General features: G+C 38.9%; 1 protein-coding gene across 1 annotated transcript in view; it reads left to right on the top strand.

The window, feature by feature from the left end:
* GOLGA5 (golgin A5) overlaps positions 1-26,599 on the top strand; it is a 36,627-nt gene that overhangs the window by 4,844 nt on the left and 5,184 nt on the right. Inside the window, exons 3-11 of the mRNA XM_063440524.1 lie at positions 1,472-1,696; positions 3,592-3,811; positions 7,894-8,017; positions 12,089-12,292; positions 13,086-13,256; positions 14,210-14,338; positions 15,978-16,076; positions 20,526-20,751; positions 22,639-22,744. Coding sequence (XP_063296594.1) covers positions 1,472-1,696; positions 3,592-3,811; positions 7,894-8,017; positions 12,089-12,292; positions 13,086-13,256; positions 14,210-14,338; positions 15,978-16,076; positions 20,526-20,751; positions 22,639-22,744 — 1,504 coding nt within the window. The remainder of the gene's footprint in view (positions 1-1,471; positions 1,697-3,591; positions 3,812-7,893; positions 8,018-12,088; positions 12,293-13,085; positions 13,257-14,209; positions 14,339-15,977; positions 16,077-20,525; positions 20,752-22,638; positions 22,745-26,599) is intronic.

Below are 26,599 nucleotides of genomic sequence, written 5' to 3'. Positions count from 1 at the left end.
GCAGTGCATGATCGGTTATTCAAATCCATGGCTTAAAATTTTACATCCCAGGCTAATAACTTTCCACTGCCAGCCTTAATACTCTAGGGGACACTGTAGGCACCCAGACCACTTCAGCTCATTGAATCACCCTTAACCCTGAGCATGAAATTATTGCAGTTTTATACCCTGCTACATTCACACACTGACACGCTACAGTAATGACATTTACACATGGTCACTCTACACTTATACAACACGTCTTGAATCAAAAGTAAAATCCTGTTCATGAAAGTTTGAGTTGTTGGGTAATTAAAAAAAAAAAATTATATATCTGTAGACATTTAGTTTATAATTAAACCGTAGCTGCGGTTGCTCTGTCATATGGCTTCTGCAGATACAAATAAATGCATTTGGTGTACGTTAGTAACATTTTCTATAATATCCTGGGTTCTGGTAGGGTGAGGATATGTTTCATTGGTAAGCCAGCATATTGGCACAGAATATGATTTCAGGATTGTACCTGCCGCTACCTAGTTCGTGGGGTGGAGGAAAGCAAGTCTCTAGTGATTTCTGCAGCGTAAAGCCTTCCATTAAATCCTTCATTAAAGGTAACCTATAGTGCCCCCTCCCTGCAGTAGACAGCCAATGGAGGTGGAGTTAACACTGCAAGATAATTATTGCAGTTTATCAATAACTGCTATAATTACAATTGCAGGGTTAAGGGGTCTGGGACACTGCACCCAGACCACTTCAATGAGCTGAAGTAGTCTAGGTGCCTATAGTGTCCCTTTAATGTTTGTTAGCGTGACTAAACAGTGATATGAGTTATGTGACAAAATTCATATTCATGGCAAAGCATAAATATTTTTTATTTTTTTTGTAATATTCATTATTCTTGCGTATTAAAGCAGCACTGTCACCACCCCTGAAAAATGAGTTCATAAAGATAAACTTCAATACAGTCAAAAGGTATACCAAGACAAAATAGTGACTACTTTGTCATAGTATGTTGCCTTCGCTACATTTCTGAAGTTTTATCATTCTCCCCCCCAGCTATCACTAGTGTCTATGTAGGGTCTCATGTTATTTACCCTCCCTGATGATCATCTCAGCTGATCTCCTTAGAAAAGAATTGGGGCCTACGAGATATCTTTTGCTGCTCTGTGCCAGTCAACAGCTCCTAAAAAGAGATGTATTATCCCAGGACAGACAGATTGGCAGACTGTATTTGGAAGGAACTCTGAGCTGTCTGAGTGACCACAACTAGATTGTCCATAGCGCACTATAGTTGGAACTCTAATCATCCAGTTGGTTTCTTTGTACTATTTCATTGCTCTTCCCATAAATGTATATATTTTTTTTCTTGTGGAGATTTGAGGAATACACATTTTGTCTATTTAATTTTTTAACTTTTAATTTTTTTGCTATGTAAATTTTGAGTCATAATATATATTTTTATTTAAAAAAAAAAAATTCTTGTTCTGTATAGATAAACCTAGCGATACACAATCTGAGATCAATATCCAGGAGGATGTGATTAATGAGAGCAAGGTATCAGAAACAGAAAACAACTCAAATCACAGTACCAACGGGGATCAAAAATCTCACGAACTGTCCAATCTTCGCTTAGAGAACCAATTACTTAGAAGTGAGGTCCAGTCTCTGAACCAAGAAATGGCCACTTTGATACAGAGGTCTAAGGAAACACATGAAGGTAAGGGGATTTCAGACCACTTTAATTTTACTCTTTACAATGGAAGATATATATCTTCCATTATAGCAAAGACTATAAATTCATTTTTGTCAACATTTCAAATGGACAAACAGGGACATTTTCATTTTAGGGGTGAGGCCAGGGGCGAGCCGTTCTGATAACATTTAGGTGACTTTTACTAATAACAATTTATTTAGAACAAGAATAATGTATCTTATTTACACACTGATTTTCTCAACACATGTATTGTAGTTTAAAGACACATTACTGTGAGTATTATTGTTGTGGAGCTCTGTTATTCACAGACACACCAGCAATATGGAGGAAGGTATGTCAATTTTGAGTACTTCATGAAGATAGACTCTTTTAATATGGTTGAAATTCATCATTCAAAAGCAATTCAAGAAAAGTAGTGCAATATGCTGTGGTACGGTGGTGAGGATAGTATCTTATATTGGAATCACTCACATGGTTTAGAGCCTCTTAAGGACTGGCTCTGATCTCTTCCTCTTTTGTGTACTTAAGGTGACACACACCCTAAACGTCCATATTAGGTGAAAACCTCAATAATGGAGATAAAAAAAAAAAATGGGAGAGAACAGGGAAGAAATGCTAGCCCTGGTGTAGAAATCCTTGGTATAATAAAGTGCAAAATATAAATAAAGGTTGCGTCTCACCTTATAAAGAGCCTATGACTGGGCTCTAAGTATGCAAACTTTGTGCCAAATTAGAGTGACACAGCCCTTCTTTCAAGCAGCATTGAGGTTCCACCAGGCTTCCTAGTGAAGCAGTATATAACATTTATTGTAACATATATTAAAACAATGAAATCAATATAAATATACACTTAAGTGCTGGTGGTGTAGAGTCCAAGATGCGTTTCGCCGATATAGTTCAGCTTTTTCGATTGGTAATTCCAGTGCTGCCAGTTCGAGTTTAAATAGCCCCTGAAGGGAAGTTGATTGGTGTATGGCGTCCGTGATACGTCCAATCACGGGCGCTCATATCGGAGGGAGTGTGAGGCATCCGTATTCTTTTCCTGACGTGACGTCACTTACGGAATTCACATCGCCCAAAGTCTATCTTCGTGTATAGATCTGCCTCCCTTTAGTGTTGCTCCTCCCAAACGGTCACATGGTTGTGACAAGGGTATCTTTCCCTTTAAACCTCGGGCCGTGCGGTGGGTTAAGTTTTCGTTCCATTTACAGAGGTTGCGTCCGCCATCTTTCTTAAGGGCAAAGTAATGGAAGGGAATGTTCATAGGTAGTTTAACGTTCTTTATATCCCAGGAAATATTCCTAAATAGTCTTACTCACAGCAGAGCATATTAACAGAAGTGGGACATGAATAATGTTGTATTAATAAAATAATGATATAGTTCTTGCATAGTTTCATATTGGATATGGGGAACTGAATGAATTAGCCCCTTAAATAATGATATTCTGAAACAAATTTCTATCTATATTCCTATAGGATGTTACAAAGGTGCTCTTAGTATCACATTATTGATTTCATATATATCTTAAAAAAAGACCCAATCTTATTGTCCATAAACCTAAAATTATAAATATGTGGATAGTAAAAAAAAATATGAATGAATAATACGTAAAACATCTACATATAAAAAATGGATATTATAAATTCTGTTGCCTAACATATGGTATTTAGGAATATTTCCAGAGCCGGTCCTTAAGAGGCTCTAAACCATGTACGTCTTGTTACAATAGGCTTCTGCTTTTAAACAACCCTGAAGATCTGTGAAAACAGTGGGGTGTCCTTGGCACACCTACCTATGCCAACATTTCTAACCTCTGCTGTGTTTCCATTATCCTTTGCTGAATTTCCACCCTTGGTATCTTATTTGAATAACACTCTTTAATATATTGCTTTTGAAGAATTGAATGAAGCTCGGACACGTATAGAGAAATGGAATAGTAACAACTCAAAAAGTGACAGATCGGCACGAGAACTGCGAGCTCAGGTTGATGACCTGACAGAAGCCATGGCTGCAAAAGATTCCCAGCTTGCTGTACTCAAAATTCGACTTCAGGAAGCAGACCAACTACTCCATAGCCGTACAGAGGCATTGGAAATTCTCCAGAGTGAGAAATCCAGGTACATTTAAACATAAAGTACGTGTACGGCTTTTGAATTGTACAGAAGATTTTATTTTCAAACAATTTATGGATAATCTGATGTAACATCTTAAAATCCAGCCCCTCTTTCTTCTGCTTTGCCACCCAACCAAAAACTTGCTTAAATGATATGTTTGTCTTTCTATAGAACTATAGAAAATTGGGACAAATTGTCTCTCTCTCTCTGTTTTTGTGTTCTTCCTTTGGTTTTCTTGGAGACTGAGATCTATCTGCCTTTGTTTTGTACGTTTGTCCTTGTTTGTTTTTTCCCCTTTCTTAATGTATTTCTCAGTCTCTGTGTGTGTTGCTGTATCTGCCTGTCTCTGTGCAGTTTTCTGACCATCAGCATGTGGTCAGAGATTTTTTGTTATTGACATGGACATTTAAAAATCAGCACCTGGAGGCAACCAAGTAAGTGGCAAACCATTTTAAAATATTGTTTAGTTGGATCTAATGCACATTGGCAAATAAAGTTTCCAAAATTTGAACGCTCATGAGATTCAATGGTGCATTAGATTCAAATAAATTTGCCTGTGCATTTAGAATTTTTCCGTAGGAATGGAACTCAGTCGTCAAGTGAGGAGCAATTTGAGTTCTAAGGAGCTATAAAAACAAAAATAATAATAATGCACAATGTTGTATAGTAGTATCTTCTTGTACAAATGCACATTACATTTGGCAACAATTTTTTTTTTCATCTTCCAGGTTTTAAAAACTGAGACCGCCACTAGAGGCTGGATTAACTCTAGTGTAAACAGCAGTTTTTCTGAAACTGCTATGTTTACAGCAGGCAGGGTTAACCCTAGAGGGACCTGGCACCCAGACCACTTCATTGAGCTGAAGTGGTCTGGGTGACTATAGTGTCCATTTAATTTGGGAAGAAAAGTTTAGTATTCATTAATTTCATGTGCTGCCAAATTCAGGGGGGTGCAGGGTGACAGTGCACACTTACTTTAACCACACACACACACACACACACACACAGGATGCTCCTGCAGACTAAAGAGAATATCATAGGGAAAGCATTGGATTGGCTAAAATCGGCACGGGGCGGGCCAAATGCCATTTTGGCCATTCTGGACCTCCTCATAGAGATGCATTTCTATGAGAAAAATTCAGTGTCTCCATGCAGAGCGTGGGGACGCTGAATAGCAGGGCTGCTTACTGTGCAGCCCTGAGCCAGGAAGCCTGTCTAGTGGCCATCTAGCTGTAGTTGTTCTGGTGACTATAGTGTCCCTTTAAATTACATAGTGATGGCTCCATTTACTAAACTCTGCCCTGGAATTGCTTTTCCACAACTCCTAGTGTCCATAGAACATTTTGCCTCAACATTGTGTGAAGTTCTATGTCTGAATGTTCAACATGTCTGCCTGTTGAATGCACCTGTAGAGACAGAGCATGTGCCATGCATATCGAATGAGAAATGCATTTTTTGATGACTTGTGGGACATGCCTGTTGAATTATCGAATTGATTTTCCTGCAATGTGCATAAAACATGTGCCTATTGAGGGAGTTTTGTATTTAATTGTAGTGTGACTAACGTCACACTACAATTAAATACAAAACTCCCTCAATATAATATAAGGCTTGACATGTGCTCTTATTGCAATCAAATGGGTCTTACTTTATACCCTTTTTTGCTATACTCATTATATTACTGTGTGTTATCTTTTTATTTTGTTATAAAATAATTCATTCAAAAGTCTAATATTAATAAAAGCATAGAAAAAAACTATTTTAAAATCATTTGGGGGAAAAAAAATATTTTCGGTTTCAGCCCAGAATTTTAATTTTGGTGCATCCCTAGCTTTACGTGCTAGAGGGAGTGGAGTAAAGTGACACAAAAAGTAAGGATAGTATAAGAGAACTAGATTAGAGGAATCACAGGCAAGGGATGTGAAGGCTGCCGTTTAAAGGGACAGTTTTACATCCACCCCTGCAAGAAGCCCCATTTAATTTGAAGACTGCCGTTTAAAGGTACAGACTGAAAATCAGCTTTTCTACCGTATTTCCGTCATCTTGGTTACTACATTATTAATTCACTATAACAATGTTACTATTTGAACCTGTAGTTCACTACTGTATAATTTTGTACTTGCAGCTACATGTAATTATTAATATTCTGGATGATAGTATTCTGGTTGGCAAATATTGTAATTTTATAAGACAAATGGCAGGTCTGCTAAACCATTCCCCCCTTTCACCCCCCCCCCCTCCCCCCCCCCCCCTTGCCACTCCTAGCCACTCCTAGCCTTTACAGTTGCAAGAAAAAGTATGTGAACCCTTTGGAATGATATGGATTTCTGCACAAATTGGTCATAAAATGTGATCTGATCATCATCTAAGTCACAACAATAGACAATCACAGTGGAACTGAAACAGTTCTGTAAAGAGGAATTGTCAAGAATTACTCCTGACCGTTGTGCACGTCTGATCTGCAACTACAGGAAACGTTTGGTTGAAGTTATTGCTGCCAAAGGAGGTTCAACCAGTTATTAAATCCAAGGGTTCACATACTTTTTCCACCTGCACTGTGAATGTTTACATGGTGTGTTCAATAAAAACATGGCAACATGTCATTCTTTGTGTGTTATTAGTTTAAGCAGACTGTGATTGTCTATTGTTGTGATGATGATCACTTAGATGATGATCAGATCACATTTTATGACCAATTTGTGCAGAAATCCATATCATTCCAAAGGGTTCACATACTTTTTCTTGCAACTGTAAATAACTGTTTCTCTCTACTCTTTAGGGCCAGTTTTACAACCACTCATGCAAGAAGCCCCATTTAATTTTACTCGTACAGCGCTGCGGAATATATTTGGCGCTTCATAAATACCAGTAATGAATAAATAAGTAGGGCAGATAATTTAGCATTAAAACTGCAGGGGCAAAATCTATACACCAAAACTCCTTTATTAAGCTGTTTTTGTGCTTAGAATGTTCCTTTAGCCTCTAGCTTGACTGGCTTAAATAGATTAACACAAAAGTAACCAGGAAGAGAGACCATAACAAATAAATGATAAAGAAAATAATTTTACAAAAAACCCAGAGTAACAAATACATATGGCTGAATGCTAAAGGTATTCTATAGTGTTAGGAATTCAAATCTGTATTTGCATTATATTTCTATTTGCATAGTCACTTACCCAATCCCTGCGCGTGTGGCCCTCGGTGCTGGGACGGTGCTCCTACTTCTCTGATGGAAGCGGGGCGCATGTGTGGCAAGTGCATTATGCACTCCCCTTAGGAAAACATTGTTTCAATGCTTTCCTATGAGGAATTTCACTGACACTGGATGGCCTCATGCAGAGCATGAGGACGTCCAGCGTCATTTAAGTGACCAAAAGTAAATTAGCAACCAGGAAACGCCACTAGAGGCAGTCCTGCAGTGTAATTCTTGCAGTTTCTCTAAAGGTCAGAATTCTCATTATGTCAAAATAGTGATTATTGCTGTTCCCTTGGCCTGCTTGTTTGTTCTACAGCATTATTCTTCTATAGACTATATTCTTTCTAAGAGTCAGGGGTAGATTGAAATAACTCACTGTCCATGTCTCCATCTTCTATAGTCTGTTTCTGGAGTTAATACAGACTGAAAACAATATCTCTTAATGGTTCTAAAATAGTCATTTTTTTTGGAAATGGAGACAGCTCAGGCAGTCTCTGTCTTCCATCGTTCTTGCATATTGGAGAGAAGAGTAACTTGGGTGTGGCTAAAAGCGATGTATTTTTTTTACCAATATTTTCTTTCTTTTTTTTTTTTTAATAGTCATCTAACTGAAACTTAAATCTGCATTAACTGTGTTTCAGAATAATCGCACATAAAAATAATCTATAGAAACTGTTTTCTATGTTAATAGACTCTGCTAAAATAATGCAAATGTATTTCAACAAAAAAAATGTAATTACTTTGACTAGACAGGCTTTGCACAAAAGGTGTCTAGGTCGTTTTTTCAACCTCATGTACTAGAACCATCTAAAGACTTTGCATGTGGAAAACTGAAATGCTCCTGTCATAAAATATATCTTAAAAGACCATGTACTTTAATGTTTTTCAGAATACTCCAAGATCAAAGTGAAGGTAACAGCATACACAATCAGGCCTTGCAAACTACTCAGGAGAGACTTCGAGATGCAGAGGCAACACTAAAACGTGAACAGGAGAGTTTCAAACATATGCAGGTCTGGTTCCTTATTAGATACACTATGGATATTTTAACTATGTGATTTAAATTTTCTGAGGCTATTAGTTTTTGATCGTGTACTTTGAGTTATCAAATGCAGAAAGAATGTATAAAGGGAACTCTGAGCACCATAACCACTGCAGTTCATTATAGTGTTTGTGGTGCAGAGAACATTTGCTGTCCCCCTGGTTCTCTGTCGGACTGATTTCTGAAAGCGGTTAGCCCAGCCAAGAAACCTATGGTCAACATTAAACGTTTGATAGATAATGCAGAAGTGAAACGTTTGACACTAAGGTGCCCCCAACCAACATCCTGGCTCCGTGCCCTGCTAACTGGTATTAGTATAACTAATGCGGAGTTAGACTTGTCATACCAACTCATACTAGAGATGGGTGGGAGTGCTGAAAGAGCTCAGCTGACTCAGCCTATTACTGCCTCCCATTTGCATTACCCCAAACAGCAGAGAATGGCTTAGCTAACCTTGGACCCTCATTTAATTTTAAACTGAGCAAAAATGGTTTAACACTGAACAGTGGGACAATCCCAGGGCACACCGTTCAGAGTCTAAATCCTAGAGAGTAACCCCAGCTTTATTTCTCATTTACCGTTCGATTATTGCCAGGGTAACCAGATCCACCATGTTTACCGAGACAGATAAATTTGTCATAGTTATGAAAACTGTTGTCCTGCAGCATGTGTAATCCTTATTCTGCAGGATTCTTCATTGCTTAATTACAGGACTCTCCGTTGCCAATTGCTTAGTCCCAATTGCTTCATGATTTCTACATATAACAGGGCTACCCTTTCATATGCTGCCCATCAGTATGACTGGAAAAAAAAAAATATATATATATATATATATATTATACAAAAATATTGAAATTCCTTGCACTCAAGCTGAATTTTCATAATAGAAGGTAACTTTTACTTGCCGGGTGCCAGTCCTATGGGGATGTTGATATTCACATAACAAAAGCATGGGCTGCACTCACGGTCTTCCGATGCAAAAAATTATTTATTTCATCTAATAAACAAATCGACGTTTCGGTCCGCACAGGGACCTTCCTCAGGACAAAGTGGCAATTTCAGAATAAAACACACTTCAATATATACCCAGAAGAATTATAGAAAAGTAACCCTGTAGACCGCCTAAATACAAATAGACAGACGGAACCTCATAGTGAATAACCTTCTAATTACATGTGATCGGGATAGAGCCACAAAAGAGAATGAAAGTAATAATAGAAATAGAACTAAAAACATGCATTGGCCTTGCGAGATAGTAAAGGATCCACCGTGTGTGCATATGTAATTTAAAGCAACCCCATTGCTATAATAAGCTTAACAGGGAAAAGCATATACATTTATAAATTTTCAGGAGCTATACTCTATCAAAATAGGTCTCCCACTTAATAGACTGTACTTTGTAATCCTCAAATGCTTAAGGAATGTGAAAATTGAATATTCCTTGTGTACTAATAATATTAATATACTTATGAACATTAGTGTTGCCATAATATATATATTTAAAGTGCATATAGTTAAATATAAAGTTAGATGGTTATATCCTTAGTGTATCTGTGCTAGTATATGCTAGAACTAAACTAAACTATAATGAACTCAAAAGGTAAAAAACATTTTATGTTGCTAAAGAGTGAGAAGACTGGAAAGACCTATAACGTTTAACCCCAATTTATCATGTGTATATAGTGGCGTCAATACTATATTTTCCACATCCTTCAGCATGCAATTGGGATTAGAGCTGCAAGGAAGTAATTCCATGAATGCCCATTTTTAAAGTATTGTTATATATCAATTTGAAGAAGCCATTATCATATATTTTTGGCTGAACATGCATCTGTTTGCTATGTTACCAGCTAATAGGGGTATATGTGCCCTTTAAATTTAAATATCATTGTGGCTTCAAATTATAAAAATACTGGACTATCAAGGAAACCTAGTTATCAGCTCTATACACTTAAAAACAATTAGAACAAGCAAGGTTTATATAGCAGAACTAGCCAGATAACTTACAAAAAGGAATGGAATGTTATCAATTCATTAAGTCCCTTCGGATAAACTGTATCCAATTTAAAAATCCAGTAAGTTTCTCTGTTCAAGAGCATCCTTCCTCTGTCACCACCATGACGTGGTTCAGGTATGTGGTCTATGGCTGTGAACTTAAGTGATGTGAGTGGATGTCCTTTATCCAAAAAGTGTATCCAACAGGCTTGTCACTATAGCCATCTCTATTGGCTGTACAAATATTGGACCGATGTCCACGTATGCGTTCACATAAGGGTGTCTCTGTTTTGCCTATATACGATAAGCCACAAGGACAATTGAGTTTATATATCACAAACTGAGTTTTGCAAGTAATTGTACAATTAATATAAAATTTCTTATTCGAATGAGGATGGTTAAACGTCCGTGACGGTACCATATGGCTGCATGTCACGCAGCCTAGACATCTGATACTGCCCCGTTGTTGTGACTTGTTTGTCCGCGCATAACTCTGTATTGGATCCGTCTTAACCAGTATATCACGGAGATTTCTATTGCGCTTATAACATACAAATGGTTTTTGTTTAAATGTAATTGGGAGTGTCGGATCTTGTGCTAACATATTCCAGTTCCTTTTAATAACATTAGATAGTTTAATAGATGCCTCATTATATGTCGTAGTACAAATCAAGCGATTCTGTGATTTAACAGGATTTTTCGGAGTGTGTTCTCTTGCTCGTTGTAGAGCGACATCCAACTGCTTATTACTGTAGCCTCGGTTTATACATTTTATTTTCATGTGTTGTAGTTGTTCATCCCTTATTTCGTCATTTGAGTTGTTGCGTATCGTTCTTAAGAACTGTGCTTTGGGTAATGAACCTTCAGTCTTTCCGGATGTGCGCTCTGTGCATGCAGAGTAGTGTTTTTATCTGTAGGTTTCGTATATAATGAATACTGCCCTCTTTAATCTAGATTTGTAAATCTAGTAAACGTACTTTATCGGTACTAATTTCCGATGTGAATCGGATCGGGCTGTCCAAGCCATTCAGGTTATCGACCATCTCTTGTGCTTCTAGCATGGTACCTGTCCAAATAATTCGTTGATAAACCTGCAAAATTTTGTCGCCATAACATGGCAAAATATGTGTTGTTTCATATATATATATATATATATATATACATAAATACATTAGCATACATGGGGGCCATAGCTGCCCGCATCGACCTGCCCGCTATCTGCATAAACCTCTCGTCTTCAAATCTGAAGGTTTATCGACGAGAGATATATATATATATATATATATATATATATATATATATATATATATATATATATATATATATATATATATATATATATATATATATATATATATATATAAAAGTAATGAAGGGAGCACACTAGGTCTTAGAAATAGTGCAAAATTATTTACTGCATTCAAAAGAATACATCGCTGTGGTATACAAACAAATCAACGTTTCGACCCTGCTGGGTCTTTATCAAGATATATATATCGTCGATAAACCTATATATATATCATATATACATACACACACACACACACACATTATATAATATATATCGAATAATTAGGCGCACTCCTGGGTTTGAAAAGTGTTTAGTTTATGTTACGTTCTGATCTTGATAAAGACCTGAATAGGTCGAAACATTGATCTATTGAACTTTGAATTTATGGACACAGTAAACTAAATACTTTTCAAACCCAGGAGTGCGCCTAATTATTCGCTATTTATATGTTTTCGCTGGTTGTTGCACCCTGGTATGTATCTATAATTTTTATTTTTAAGGAAGAGTGCCAAACCATTTCTCTCTCTCTCTATCTATCTATCTATCTATCTCCTAGAAAACATGATGGATCTGGTCACACTCATTATTGCTGACTTTGGATAGTAAATAAGTAAAATGCACTGTGTGTACTGTAAGTTTCATGTTATTACTTTGTTTTTGTTTTTTCTTCTGGGACATAAAAAACTGCTTTTTGGAATTCTATTTAGGAGATGATATTGTTATAAAGCATTATAAAGCCTCATCCTCTATTCCCAGAATGAGTTTTCCGACCGAATGAGCAAAATGGAAGTAGAGCGCCAGAGTTTGGCCGAAGCCGTTGTGGTCGCAGAGAAGAAGTCTATGGAAGAGAAGAGGAAGAGTGATGATCTCCAGCATCAGCTGAAAGTAGCCAAGACCGGGCTGGAATCATCCAAGCAGGAAATGGCCGATTACAAGCAAAAGGCATCTCGCATTCTGCAGGTGAGAACAAGAAATGTTCCACCACCGAGCTCCTGATGTTAGAGAGAGGACCAATGTTTACATTTACTGGCCTTGGTTGGCTTGCTTGTTCATTTTGTTCTTGTAATTACGTCCGTATCCGTAGTATGTTTTGGTCTGAAACTTTGGCATGTCCTTTCCTATCTTTGTGCCTCTTTAACCAGTTTGTCATAGGTAACTACTCTTGCATTTAGTTCCTTTCCGAAGTTGAAAACCATGCGGTCATTCACAGAACTTGCAACTCGCAACAGTTAACAGTTGCAGTGTTTGCAATGTCTCAGTTAACATGTTGGTTCCCTCTCACTAGTTCCTGCCACTGTTAAAAGTAATTTAATCACTCTGCAACTATTTATGCGTTGCAGAGTAATTAAACAACTTTTTATCAAGTGTCCACGAACTTCCTGTGCTTTGATTCTCCACTGGTGGCATTTACGTCATGTCACTCATATCAGAGCGTTATTAGTGACCCACGGGGGAGTGTTATACAGAACACGGACACTGCTCTGAATAATGTGACTACAACTGACTAAAAGTTGCCTGTTTAAACCAGCATTAATATTTAATTTACATGTTTTAGTGATGCATTCTTCGCGAGTAATTATAAAACAGTTTGTGGATAAGTACAGAGAGACAAAATACTTTTGTTTAATTTCACCAAATCATTTGATGTGCCAAACCATCGCTAACTGATATGACCTCAGATAATTGTTCTTTTCTGTGCTTATGTTACTAGTTCTCAGAGCTGTATTTGTAACAAAAATATGTCTGTCTGCAGTCAAAGGAGAAACTGATTAACAGTTTAAAGGAAGGATCGGGCATAGAAGGTTTGGACAGTCACACCGCCACTGCGGTGGAGCTGGAGGAATTAAGGCATGAGCGGGACATTCAGAAAGAGGATCTCCAGAGGCTTATGGGCCAGATCCAGCAGCTGAAGGCGGAACTGCAGGTAAGAGCTTAGTATATACATCTACTTGTAATGGGTGTATATATTATATACATAGTTACATATTACATAGTTACATAGCTGAAAAGAGACTTGTGTCCATCAAGTTCAGCCTTCCTCACATATGTTGTTGCTGTTGATCCAAAAGAAGGCAAAAAACCTAGTCTGAAGCGCTTCCAATTTTGCCACAAACTAGGAAAAAAATTCCTTCTTGACCCCAAAATAGCAGTCAGATGTCTCCTTGGATCAAGCAGCTATTACCCCATTAATTAGAAATGATATCCCTGTATGTTATGTTTTTGTAAGTATTTATCCAATTGCAGTTTAAACATCTGTAGTGACTCTGACAAAACCACCTCTTCAGGCATAGAATTCCATATCCTTATTGCTCTTACTGTATAAAAACCTTTTCTTTGCCTTAGATGAAATCTCCTTTCTTCCAGCCTAAATGTGTGACCTCGTGTCCTATGTATAGCCCTGTTTATGAATAGATTTCCAGATAAAGGTTTGTACTGGCCCCGAATATATTTGTATAAAGTTATCATATCCCCTCTCAGGCGCCGTTTTTCCAAATATCATCTGCCTCTTATTTTAATGATCAGATGTTTTCAAACACCGTAATTCTTATTGTTATCCCTAATTTACAGGGAATGATTGTACTGTGAATTTTTGAGAAATCCTTGTGAGACTCCTCATAAAGTGCTGTGTGCTGTCCAAAGGCTGCCTTACTTTCTCTTCCAGACTGCTGCCATCATTCTAAAAAAAAAACTCTCTCCCTTTACTGACATGCCAGGAGTTATTGGAGGGAGTGTGACATTGTGCCTTGCTTCGAGCTTGCTTTGAGCTTACTTTGCTTTTCCACATATATATTTTTTTTTTTAATTTCAATTATTAGCTGCTAAATGTGTGTAGGCCACACAGTTTTTTCATGTTTTTTATTTATTTATTTTATTAAGGATTTGGAAGCACAGCAAGTGAGTGAAGCAGAATCAGCCAGGGAGCAGCTACAAGACCTTCAGGAGCAGCTGGCAGAGCAAAGGAGAGCCAAACAAGAGGCTGACTCAGAGTTAGAGCGTCAGAAGCAGGTAACGTTTTTGATGATGTTGTAGTTCAAGTAGGTACATTTTAGCGTCAAACGCCACAACAGTGTATGTGTGTGTGTGTGTGTATATATATATATATATATATATATGTATACATATGTATATATATATAATGTGTGTGTGTGTATATTTATTTATTATAGACTGTGGCGTGAGAAGTTGCATATTTTTTGTAAAGATATTTAAGCAAGCTTAACGTAACAGATGAGTCTCCAATATGAAATAGAGTGCATATGTGATAGAGGATGTAATAAATCTTCAGTTTCTTCTTCTGTGTCTTTTTACAGTCGCTGGATATATACGTCTTTTGTTTATATAGTCTTGGGTTAAAGGCTCACCACATTAATATACGTCTATATTAATGAAAAGTACTAATACGCAATCTGACTTACGGTTTCTTCAGGTTTACGAATTCATAATAAAACAACAAAGGATGTTACATGATCATGGATGTTCAACAGCAGATGGTAATTGCTGGACTTCTGAAGGGAGAGTTACATCGAGAGAGAGACAGGGAGACCTCGTGTCCCTTTGTTCAGTTACTATATAGATGTGCCCATACTGAAGTCAGAGTATAACTCTAGCCATATAAGGACAAGACCCCCAATCCACATTCCAGAGTTCTCATACAAGAAAACCTTGTGACTTATTTATACCATCTGTTACTTATTTCAATCCAGACATCCATACATAATCAATAGAAACATATAATATGCAATATTCTACAGAGGAAACTAACGCAGGAGGATTGTGTAGTTTAGGCGGGACAGGAGGGTAGAGAGTAACATGTTTGGTAACGTGCATTTTAACAGATATTAATTACATGGTGTAGCATGTTTACTGTAATTAAAATAAAAGTAAAAAAAATTACATGCTGTGAAACTACGTAGATTGAAAGGACACTTCTGGCACTATAACATTAATATGAATGAAGTTACTATTGTGTGAGGCGGTGTTGGGTACCCACTTACCTTCAGGGTTAAAACTGTACGTATACATCTTTTTCACTCCATTTTGTGAATGGTGAGCTACTGCCCATCAGCGGTGCCCAGTCAGAGGCTTCCTGAGTCAAACAGATGTAGCTTGGCTGAGCTGCCATTTGATGGACTTTGGGGGTTAGTTCATTAATTGTATAACCCATAAGCCAGCACCTGGGACTTCCGTGCACCATAACCACTTTATTCCAGTTTAGTGGTTATGGTGCCTGAAGTGTTCCTTTTAAAAATTGTAATATATATCTCTTTAATGCATTAAAATGTGACACATGGAGTATGCCTTATTACCAATTCAACAGACTCTTATTTAACATTTTAAAACCATTGCTTTAATAACTGCAGTTCCTTTGCTGTCAGCATTATTACACTCTTAACCACTTTGCTGCTGTTTTTTTTTTTTTTTTTTTTTTTTATGCCATAATTGAGAGATATTCCACAGTCCTTTTCTGTTTAAGTTATAAATTCAGATTTACTATGACTATCTCAATGTCCTATTAGGATACCCTAAATATATGTTAATTTAATATTGTTTTATTCATAATTTGGACTTGACTTGCACCAAAGACTGAAAAGAAATAACTGGATACAACAGGTTAAGGAGATTAATTATCAATTTTAATTTACAGGAATTACAATACACACAAGATGATATTTTGAAAACCAAGACTAGTCTGCAGGGAAGGATCAGAGACCGAGAGGATGAGATTCAGAAACTCCGGAATCAGGTAACCATGCAGAAAGCAACATGATTTATCTTTTGACTCTGTTGATTTTAGAGAAGAGACATCACAAGACAGAGTATGGACTATTTTGTGATATGATCAAGCTAGAAATTGGCAAAAAACTGAGCTTCCACCTTCACGTATTGTCAATTTTCTAGTGATGGCTGGGGGATATCTGGCTTATTCACGCAATTTCAAGACTTAGTCAACAACATTGGTACTGCACTCTTGCATTGACAAGTGTACAGTACTGGTGTGACGCTGATCAAGTGTCAGAAGCTGAAGGAAGAAAACTGGAATACATAAAGAGTTTAACATAAGACCGCTATTTTCCATAGGACCTCCAAGTGGGGATATCAACTTCATGCTTTGTAAAGACCCCAACTTGGATTTCTGCCAGTCACTGGTGACTGAGGCAAGTCCATGCTACCCTCTTGTGATTACCTGAAAGAAAAATAATAGTATTATATACAGGGAGTGCAGAATTATTAGGCAAATGAGTATTTTGACCACATCATCCTCTTTATGCATGTTGTCTTACTCCAAGCTGTATAGGCTCGAAAGCCTACTACCAATTAAGCATATTAGGTGATGTGCATCTCTGTAATGAGAAGGGGTGTGGTCTAATGACATCAACACCCTATATCAGGTGTGCATAATTATTAGGCAACTTCCTTTCCTTTGGCAAAATGGGTCAAAAGAAGGACTTGACGGGCTCAGAAAAGTCAAAAATAGTGAGATATCTTGCAGAGGGATGCAGCACTCTTAAAATTGCAAAGCTTCTGAAGCGTGATCATCGAACAATCAAGCGTTTCATTCAAAATAGTCAACAGGGTCGCAAGAAGCGTGTGGAGAAACCAAGGCGCAAAATAACTGCCCATGAACTGAGAAAAGTCAAGCGTGCAGATGCCACTTGCCACCAGTTTGGCCATATTTCAGAGCTGCAACATCACTGGAGTGCCCAAAAGCACAAGGTGTGCAATACTCAGAGACATGGCCAAGGTAAGAAAGGCTGAAAGACGACCACCACTGAACAAGACACACAAGCTGAAACGTCAAGACTGGGCCAAGAAATATCTCAAGACTGATTTTTCTAAGGTTTTATGGACTGATGAAATGAGAGTGAGTCTTGATGGGCCAGATGGATGGGCCCGTGGCTGGATTGGTAAAGGGCAGAGAGCTCCAGTCCGACTCAGACGCCAGCAAGGTGGAGTACTGGTTTGGGCTGGTATCATCAAAGATGAGCTTGTGGGGCCTTTTCGGGTTGAGGATGGAGTCAAGCTCGACTCCCAGTCCTACTGCCAGTTTCTGGAAGACACCACCTTCAAGCAGTGGAACAGGAAGAAGTCTGCATCCTTCAAGAAAAACATGATTTTCATGCAGGACAATGCTCCATCACACGCGTCCAAGTACTCCACAGCGTGGCTGGCAAGAAAGGGTATAAAAGAAGAAAATCTAATGACATGGCCTCCTTGTTCACCTGATCTGAACCCCATTGAGAACCTGTGGTCCATCATCAAATGTGAGATTTACAAGGAGGGAAAACAGTACACCTCTCTGAACAGTGTCTGGGAGGCTGTGGTTGCTGCTGCACGCAATGTTGATGGTGAACAGATCAAAACACTGACAGAATCCATGGATGGCAGGCTTTTGAGTGTCCTTGCAAAGAAAGGTGGCTATATTGGTCACTGATTTGTTTTTGTTATGTTTTTGAATGTCAGAAATGTACATTTGTGAATGTTGAGATGTTATATTGGTTTCACTGGTAAAAATAAATAATTGAAATGGGTATATATTTGTTTTTTGTTAAGTTGCCTAATAATTATGCACAGTAATAGTCACCTGCACACACAGATATCCCCCTAAAATAGCTAAAACTAAAAACAAACTAAAAACTACTTCCAAAAATATTCAGCTTTGATATTAATGAGTTTTTGGGTTCATTGAGAACATGGTTGTTGTTCAATAATAAAATTAATCCTCAAAAATACAACTTGCCTAATAATTCTGCACTCCCTGTAATGGACTATTGTTTGAATAACACCAGTAATTTTCCACTGCAAAAAAAAAAAAAAATACTTTGTGGTACACATTAGTTTTATCTGTATGTATGTATGTATGTATGTATGTATGTATGTATGTATGTATGTATGTATGTATGTATGTATGTATGTATGTATGTATGTATGTATGTATGTATGTATGTATGTATGTATGTATGTATGTATGTATGTATGTATGTATGTATGTATGTATGTATGTATGTATGTATGTATGTATGTATGTATGTATGTATGTATGTATGTATGTATGTATGTATGTATGTATGTATGTATGTATGTATGTATGTATGTATACACACACACATATATTTTGTTGACCGTTATCTGTTGGCAAAATAAACATGTTACACAGCTAATGCAGAATTTGCAACAAAACTTAAAAAAAAAAATATATATATATATATATCCACAGAAAATTAATCTTTGTCCTGTGTTTTGAAACAAACTACGAACACTTCTAATCCAAGTACATTTAACATTTTGTGCAAAACCATTCCAAACCGGTCTTACACCCATAGTTGGCTCCCATCATGCTCCTCCTTTGGTTGTATTCCGCATCTAATGGACCATTAAGTCAGTCAGTAGTTGTAACTCTGCCTTCCTCCAGCCCAACAACATTGTTACTACACCTCTCCAGCCTTCCTTCCAAGACCATGCTCCAAGCTCAGCCTGCTTGCTACACCTCCAGGGACAACCCTCATATTATGCTCAGTGGAGGCTGTTACCAAGCAGCAGTGGTCACTATATACAATGAGAGAATTTTGAGTGGCATAATATGAGTATTGAAACTGAAGGTCAAGCAGACACAGGCGTTAGAATAGCAGAGACTGGCAGTCAGAGCTCAGTAACTGGGGGCACGATCTAGGAAGGGGAGGAGTTGCAATATTGTGGGGCTTGAGTGGCAGAGTTTGGATGTTATGGGCGGCGCAGACTTACAATAATTGATTGTTGTGGAATCTGGAGGAACAAAATTATGGCTAATAGAGGGATCTGAGACTGTTTTGGAGCAGTTGTTCACAAAACAAATATCACTCATACTTGGTTTAGACTTTCATAGTATGTTTCAAAACTCCGGGCAAGAATTTATTTTCTGTAAAACTTTTTTTTGGGTGACAGTTATCATTTAAAGTGTTACTCTATGCACTATAAAGATTTACATCATTACATGTAGCTTATAAACAGAGCTATAAGCCTGCACCTGGATCTCACACATTATGGATATACATATTAAATGTTTGTTCCCTTCTTTGCCATCTGCAATCCATGCACTGTACACTGACAAGATAGATATTTCTCTCTTGCCTGTAGAGAGACCTGTTACAGCTTATTAAGCAGTTCTGCTTGTCCGATGTGATGAAGTGGCAGAACCAGTCATTGAAAATTACCAGTGCAAATGCAGCAGTGTTATGAATCATTCAAAAAGAAGTATTTTTAAATACATTCTCTATGTAACAGATTAAAAACGTGATGTAAAAGTATTCTATGGTGCCAGGAAAACAAAGCCGTTTTCCTGGCACTCTTGAATACTACAGTGTCCGTACCCATCGCGCCCCCTACTGCAAAGGGTGTTTACTTACCTGGCTGGTCAGGCTCCACCCACGCTCCTCCCTGGCCGACTTTAGCCGGCGTTGGAGATCTAATCCACATGCGCAGCGATGGCCGCATTCACATTAGGATTTACCCATAGTGGAGCAATTAGAAAAAAACATTCCACTAGTTCCCATGTTGACTGAAACAAGACGTAGTAGAAGTTATTAGTGCCTATAGCAGAGAACTTACAACATAGAGGACCCAATGTCTTGTAGACAATCAAGTTATTAACTAAAGTTTGCATTGTCAGGAACTCTTGAAAGTTTTTACTCCAGAATAACTGAGTTAAAAGAACACTCCCACTTTCATAACAACTTTGGCCTACTTAAGTTAAGGTGCCAGTGATGTGTGGGTGCTGTCTTATCCGTTTTAACCCTGAATTTGCTTCTTGGCGACCTAAATCACTGCATCCTCCTGGATGATGCAGCATAAAGAGGTTTTGCTGAGCGTTCCCTACCACTGAAAGAAATTGTACGCAGCCTTCCCTGATACTGTGGTGGCTGGGTGGAAGGAAGAGGTGTCTGGCACTGGCCAACTCCGGGGTTTAACCCATGAAGGCTCTTAGACACTCTTGCTCCATTAGCAACTTTATTGAGCTGACATTTGTTACTGGGTGGTAGAGTTCCTTTCACGATTAAATGTTTAGTAGACAAGTCTATGAATATCTTCAATTAACATGCTTTGACAATAAAAGGCAGCATGAGTATTGAGATCTATCCCGTACACAAATATCAGCGAAGAACTAGATCATCATTTTTGTTTGTCCCATTTCATTTATTTACTTTTTCTCTTCTCTCAGCTAACTAATAAGGCCTTGAGTAGCAGCAGCCAGAGTGAGCTGGAGAGCCGCTTACACCAACTTACTGAGACCCTGATCCAGAAACAAACCATGCTGGAGAACCTCAGCACTGAGAAGAACTCACTGGTGTATCAGCTGGAGCGTCTTGAGGCTCAACTCAAGACTGTGCAGGGGAACAGCAGCAATGGAGCGTCCATCAATATGTCTACGGTGGACAGCGGAGAAGGTAAATAGATGCAATTTATCTCACACGTGGATATAAAGCTTGAGGAAGGAACTAACTACTAACAACCCTTATGCAGGAATTTGCCTCAAACTCTAACCATTTAGCTTCTAGACCAGTACTGTTTAATAGGTTGCAACATACTTACTTCATACATCAGGTGACACATACAGCGTAGCAAGTAGTTGTAATGATCACTGCAAAATGTTATAAATTATATTCCGTTGTATTTAAAACACAACCTTTTTTAAAACGTTTGTTAAAAGAGCTGTCCAAACACCATAATCACTGTAACATGCTGTAGTGGTTATAGGGCCTGGAGTCTCGTGGAGCTTTCTCACCATAAGTAGTTACACAGTTCGACACCGACACTTACTTGGGTTCCCTGGGCATTCTTCAGTTATTACTAAACTGGAAGTCCCCCATTTCCGCATTAGTGACCGTTTTGGATGGACTTCATTTACTGAGATTGTCTGGATTTATGTCACTAATGTAGAAGTAGGGACTTCCACTGTAGTTATATCTGAAGTGTGGACCAAGGTAAAAAGGAATTTTGAAAATTCTTTGACTACTTACACAATTATATTTAAATATTTTTATTGTCTTTTCCTCTGTATGATTTTGTAATACAATTGCATATAAGATACAAACTAAGGTGACACTACCTAAAGAAGAAAGTATAAACAAACATGAAATTACAAGATGGTTGAGATAATTTTAAACGCCTTACTGGTCATATTGGCTCTCTTGTACCAACTACATAAGGCTATACAGTAATGTTGAGAGTATTTATTAACAAAATTAAGAGCAGACAAATATGCATCCTCATTTATATATTGCTTGTTCTGTCCAAAACAACACTCTCTCTGGAAAGAGTTTGAAATCAGAAATCCAAAAGACAAACTGTGTAAGTTAAAAGTGCAACGTCTTTCCTTCATTATCGTTATTAGATTGAATATGTAATCGCTTGAGGTTAGTGTAAATCTCCCCTTGTGTGTGGCTTTGGACTTTTGGCTTGGATAGAACAAGCAGTGGGATACATCTTCTGTACTTATGTTACAGAACTGCTTTGATTTCTTCTCCAGAACATTTTTTTTTTTTTAAAGTGAGGGAACTCAAACTGTACAGTAGAGGTAATCGGACCATTTAAACAGCGTCTTGTCATTTCACAGTTTATTTACCTTTTTCTGAGTCACTCTGTTTCATCTTATTATGCCAGCCTGTATGCAATTGTATTCCAATGTAATACAAAAACAATAAGAAGGAATGCTAAGAAAAAAAAAAAGCAATCCCATAAAAATGTAATGCACTTTGAACCTCTAATTTGTCTCTCTTGCAAATACGTGTTTATTATAGGTGTGCAGTGGATCTGCCTACATTTCATTATTGGGTTGGGAATGGAGGGAATTGCTGCACATGCACCATAAAGCCATTTGATCTTTCAAGGTCATCCAGCTAAATAATCTAAGAAGGAGGGAGGAGTGGTACCACGATGAGACTGGGGTGCTGCTGGATTAAGCGAGATTTACATTTTTTTTTATTTGTTTATACCGGGTGGGCCCTGAATCTAAGAGTGGGGCCAGTGTCACACTAACATTTAAACTGCCTGAATATTTTGGCTGACAAAATTTAGCTAAACAGTGGTAGATGATTTTGCGGAATAGAATCTGAAGAAAAGATCCCCAGTAATATAGCATAGGAAGTGGATTCATTTCCTATGCCTATAGACAGGTGTAGCCTGATCTCAGCAAATGTGCTCTTATGGCAATTTGGAACACAATTACACACATTACATTGGAGCACATTCCTTTTATATTCTCCTTTTGCTATTCCTTTTATGCTCTTAGTTTATTTGATCACCAATATTGTTTCATTTATTTTTTTCCCCAGGGGCCCGTTTGCGAAATGTTCCTGTCCTTTTCAGCGATTCTGAACCCGGCGTGGCTGGCATGTATGGGAAGGTCCGAAAAGCTGCCAACAGCATTGATCAGTTCAGGTATGGTGACCACACATCTCAGACGTTACTGTCAAATATTCTAAATACCTTATTAGCAATCCAGTTTAGTTTTGAGAAGTCCACATATATTGCTGCCTTACATATATAAATTGGCTGAACTCTGCACGGTTGTGGAGCACAACTCTAAATAGGTAGGATTCCATAGGGGGGACTTCAAATACATTTCTGAGCTATATTAAAATATGTCTTGTGTATTGTAAAGAACCTACAATTTGACATATACTAAACCGGAAAGAAAGAGAATCCATGCTTTATCTTTATGTCCAGGGAAAACATAATGATTGTCACCCATGTGAATCAAGGGTCAGTAGGAGATATTTGTCTATATACAACTTTATATGCATTTTCAGTAATGCAACAATTGATAACTAGTCTCTTGCAGCCATTCATTTAAAACCACAGATATCACACACTTAAAGGAATATTGAAAGCACCATAACTCCTACAGCTCATTTGAGTAGTTACTGTGCTACAATGAGGGCATGTACCCTTCCCTGCTGCATTGATAATAGGGAACTTATACTTCTGGAAATCTTCAAACATTGATCCACACAGTTTCAGACTACTAAGATGGTGAAACTGTTGCAGCTACCAGCTGCCTACCCAAGCAAATATTGGATTCATTAGTGGTTCAATTTACACTTTAATCCCTTAAACACTAGGTTTTATCCAGATGGATTACATTTCAACCAGAATGGCAATTCTTACAATAAGTAATTACTAAATTACTTCCAACTGAATCTGCACCATTTGCCCAGATGCATTCGGTATCAACTTTAAAGGGACACTACAGAACAACTACAGCTTAATGTAGTTAGACCCTGTAGGCTTTTGAATTTTTTTGAGAAAAGGCAGGGTTTACATTGATCCCTAGCCACTCCTAAGTCGGCCACTTGAGGTGCTTCCTGGGGTAGTGCAGCACTGATGTTCAGCGTCTCTACACTCTGCATAGAGACAATGAACTCTCCCCATATAGATGCACTGATTCAATACATCTTAATGAGGAGATGCTGATTGGCCAAGCTGGCGTTTGTCCCCACCACCGAACGGTCTCAGCCAATCCAATGCTTTTCCTATGGGAAAGCATTGGATTAGCTGAGCTCATCAATTCTGATTTGAAGGCAAGGAGGCAGATTGGGGTCGGGGCCAGCGCCAATAAGGTTCCACCTATATGTTGGTTTTAAAACTACAGGGTCTAGAATACACATGTGTTTCTGACCATATAGTGTTCCTTTAAAATCGGTGCTTTTCACATTCAAACCCTCTTTACACTATAGGAGCCATATCATTTAAACAAAATCAGGACTCTTTGCAAGGGAATGTTTTTTTTTTTTCACTGGCAGCCCTAGCAGCCAGCAGACAAATAACTTGGATATTTGAAATCTGGGTATGGGATTTAAATGACCACTATAGGCACCCAGACCACATCAGCTCAATGAAGTAGTCTGAGTGCTAGGTCCCCCTAGTTTTTTTTTTTTTTTTTAATTCTTTGTTTTTGCTGTGCACGTATAGGTTCGAAAATTGCACTATATACAGAATATAACAGAGAAGTAAAATAATTAGTGAAGTCTAAACATTTGTACATGAAATACTGCACTTTTTTTTTTTGCATGCATAATGCATATAGACGGTAACAGAGCTATAAAATATGAAATCATATTATGAGCATTTAGATGAATGTCTTGGGTGTTGTCTATAAGAACATCTGAGTGTATATAGTCGGTTTTGGCAGACCGAGAGACTCTGGGATGATCCTAGACCTGGCAACACCAATAGGTAAAGTGAATTATATTGAAAATTGTAACTAATGATTATACCCTCCCGGCAGATTGGTGTGGCGATGCTATCAGTGCAGAGGCATCTGGGAAAGCCTTGGCCCATACGTTTTTTGCATAAGGATGGGGGTATACAGGCTATCTTCTGTGTGGTCGTATGCTGAGAGGGTCATGAGTGTTAGGGTAACAGCAGGTGATTGCTGCGAGGTGATTAAGGTGGTCTTAATCAAGACTGGGGTAAATCTGGTATGTAGGCTTGAGTGCTCTAGGGGGAGGATGATAGCCCCCCTTGGGTTCTAACGTTTTACCTGTACATCAATTAGGGGGGGGGGGGTGGTTGGAGCCTGGGTGGGCCTGGCAGACCTTATGGGAGAGGGCCGGTCGACATCTGGGTGGGCTGCTCTGTTCTAAGAGCGCGACCCTCAGCTAATTAATCCCCTCGGGTTGTCTGAGGATGTAGCTGTGGGACTGATAAAGAAGGGGAGGGGAAACAAGTCATAACATATGAGAATAATGTAAAGGCCCTCAAATGGAGCCACGTTAGCTTTCCCTTTCAGTGAGTCCAGGCGGAGTTACTTGCTCCGCATCAGTGTGGTACAGTGAAGTCCAGCAAACGAAAAAAAAGAAAAAACAGTTTAACGCATAAAAAACAATAATAAAGAAAAAACAGTGAAACTCGTTGGCGGATTTTGTGGCCTTCAATGAGGTGGAAAATACAGCAACGAGTCTGCCGTTGTCAGGTCGCGTTGTCTGCTGCTGCGGTATGTCTGGCTGACCTGGGTACGAACTCCTTGGCAGTGGTGGGGTTCAGCCTTATGGAGGTGGTCGCGGATTCCGCTTGCCCAGGTAGATGTCCAGATCCCAGGCCCAGGTAGATGTCCAGATCTTGTGGGTTTTTCACCCGGTAGTCAGATCCGTTGGCGGTGAATGGAAGTATCCGAGGTGTGCCCCAGCGGTACAGGATGTTGTGCGATCTCAATATTTGTAGATTAGGTTGGAGCGTTTTCCGCCAGCTTAAGGTGGTTCTTGTGAGGTCAGGGAATAGTTGTAGTTGAGAATCTACAAATGTTAAGGGAGTTTTTCCCCGTGTTGCTGCCAATAGGGCTGACTTGTCTTGGTTTGTCTGGAATTTGACTATAACATCGGCCGTGGCATTTGTACTCTCTGTTTTCGGCTTGGGCAGTCTGAACACTCCGTCAAACTTCACAAGTTTAGCTTGTTTAGGTTGCAAAAGTGTGGCAGTTAAGCGTCTCACATAATGCGGGAGGTCAGCGAGCCCTATGTTGTCGGATATCCCCCTTATCTTCACGTTGTTTCTTCTCCTATGGTTTTCTAAGGCTTCCATTTTCTCTATGGTGCTCTGCTGCTGTGTATGGAGGTCTTCCATTTTCCGTTCCAGGTTATGCAGGCGCTGGTCCTGGGTGCTTGTCTGGGCCTCCAGGTGGGTGAGCCTTGTGGTGGCCCCCTCTATGGCCTCTTTAAAGCTTGCCCGGTCCGCTGCCAGGTCTTGCCTGAGTTCAGTGAACATCTTGGTGAGCAGGGCTGCTGTGGCCGGTTCCTCCGCCGGGGTGGCTGGGGCACAGGTCCTGGGGGTCGGGTTCTCTGTGCGCCCTCACCCAGGTCTGGGTAGAAGTCGCCTGAAGAGTCAGAGTATGTGTCTTCCCCCAGCGCCATTTTCTCCCATGCGGCCTTCTGTGAGTTCCGCAGGAGTTCACCGATGTCGCGGCTGGATGGCGGCCTGCCCGGCTTTAATTTTTTATTCTTCTTGCCCATCGTGTCTTCAGCAGTCGATAGGTAAGGTGTGAGTATGGTGGGCACCCAAATTCCGCCAATTTCGTGCGTATTACCGATTTTTCAGCACGGAGCTCTTCTCCATGCTTCTTTGATGGTCTCTAGCTAGCTCCGCCCCCACCTAGGTCCCCCTAGTTTTAACCCTGCCGCTGTAACTGTTGTTACAGCTGTAACTGTTGTTACAGCTGTTACATTGTCTCCCTGACATCCACTAGAGGCCGCTTCCGCAATCCTCAATGCAAAAATCGCACTGAAGACATGCTGACGT

The sequence above is a fragment of the Pelobates fuscus genome, chromosome 13 (genome assembly GCF_036172605.1).
Source record: "Pelobates fuscus isolate aPelFus1 chromosome 13, aPelFus1.pri, whole genome shotgun sequence".
Taxonomy (NCBI): Eukaryota; Metazoa; Chordata; class Amphibia; order Anura; family Pelobatidae; genus Pelobates; species Pelobates fuscus.
This window is presented reverse-complemented; position numbering and strand designations above follow the sequence as displayed.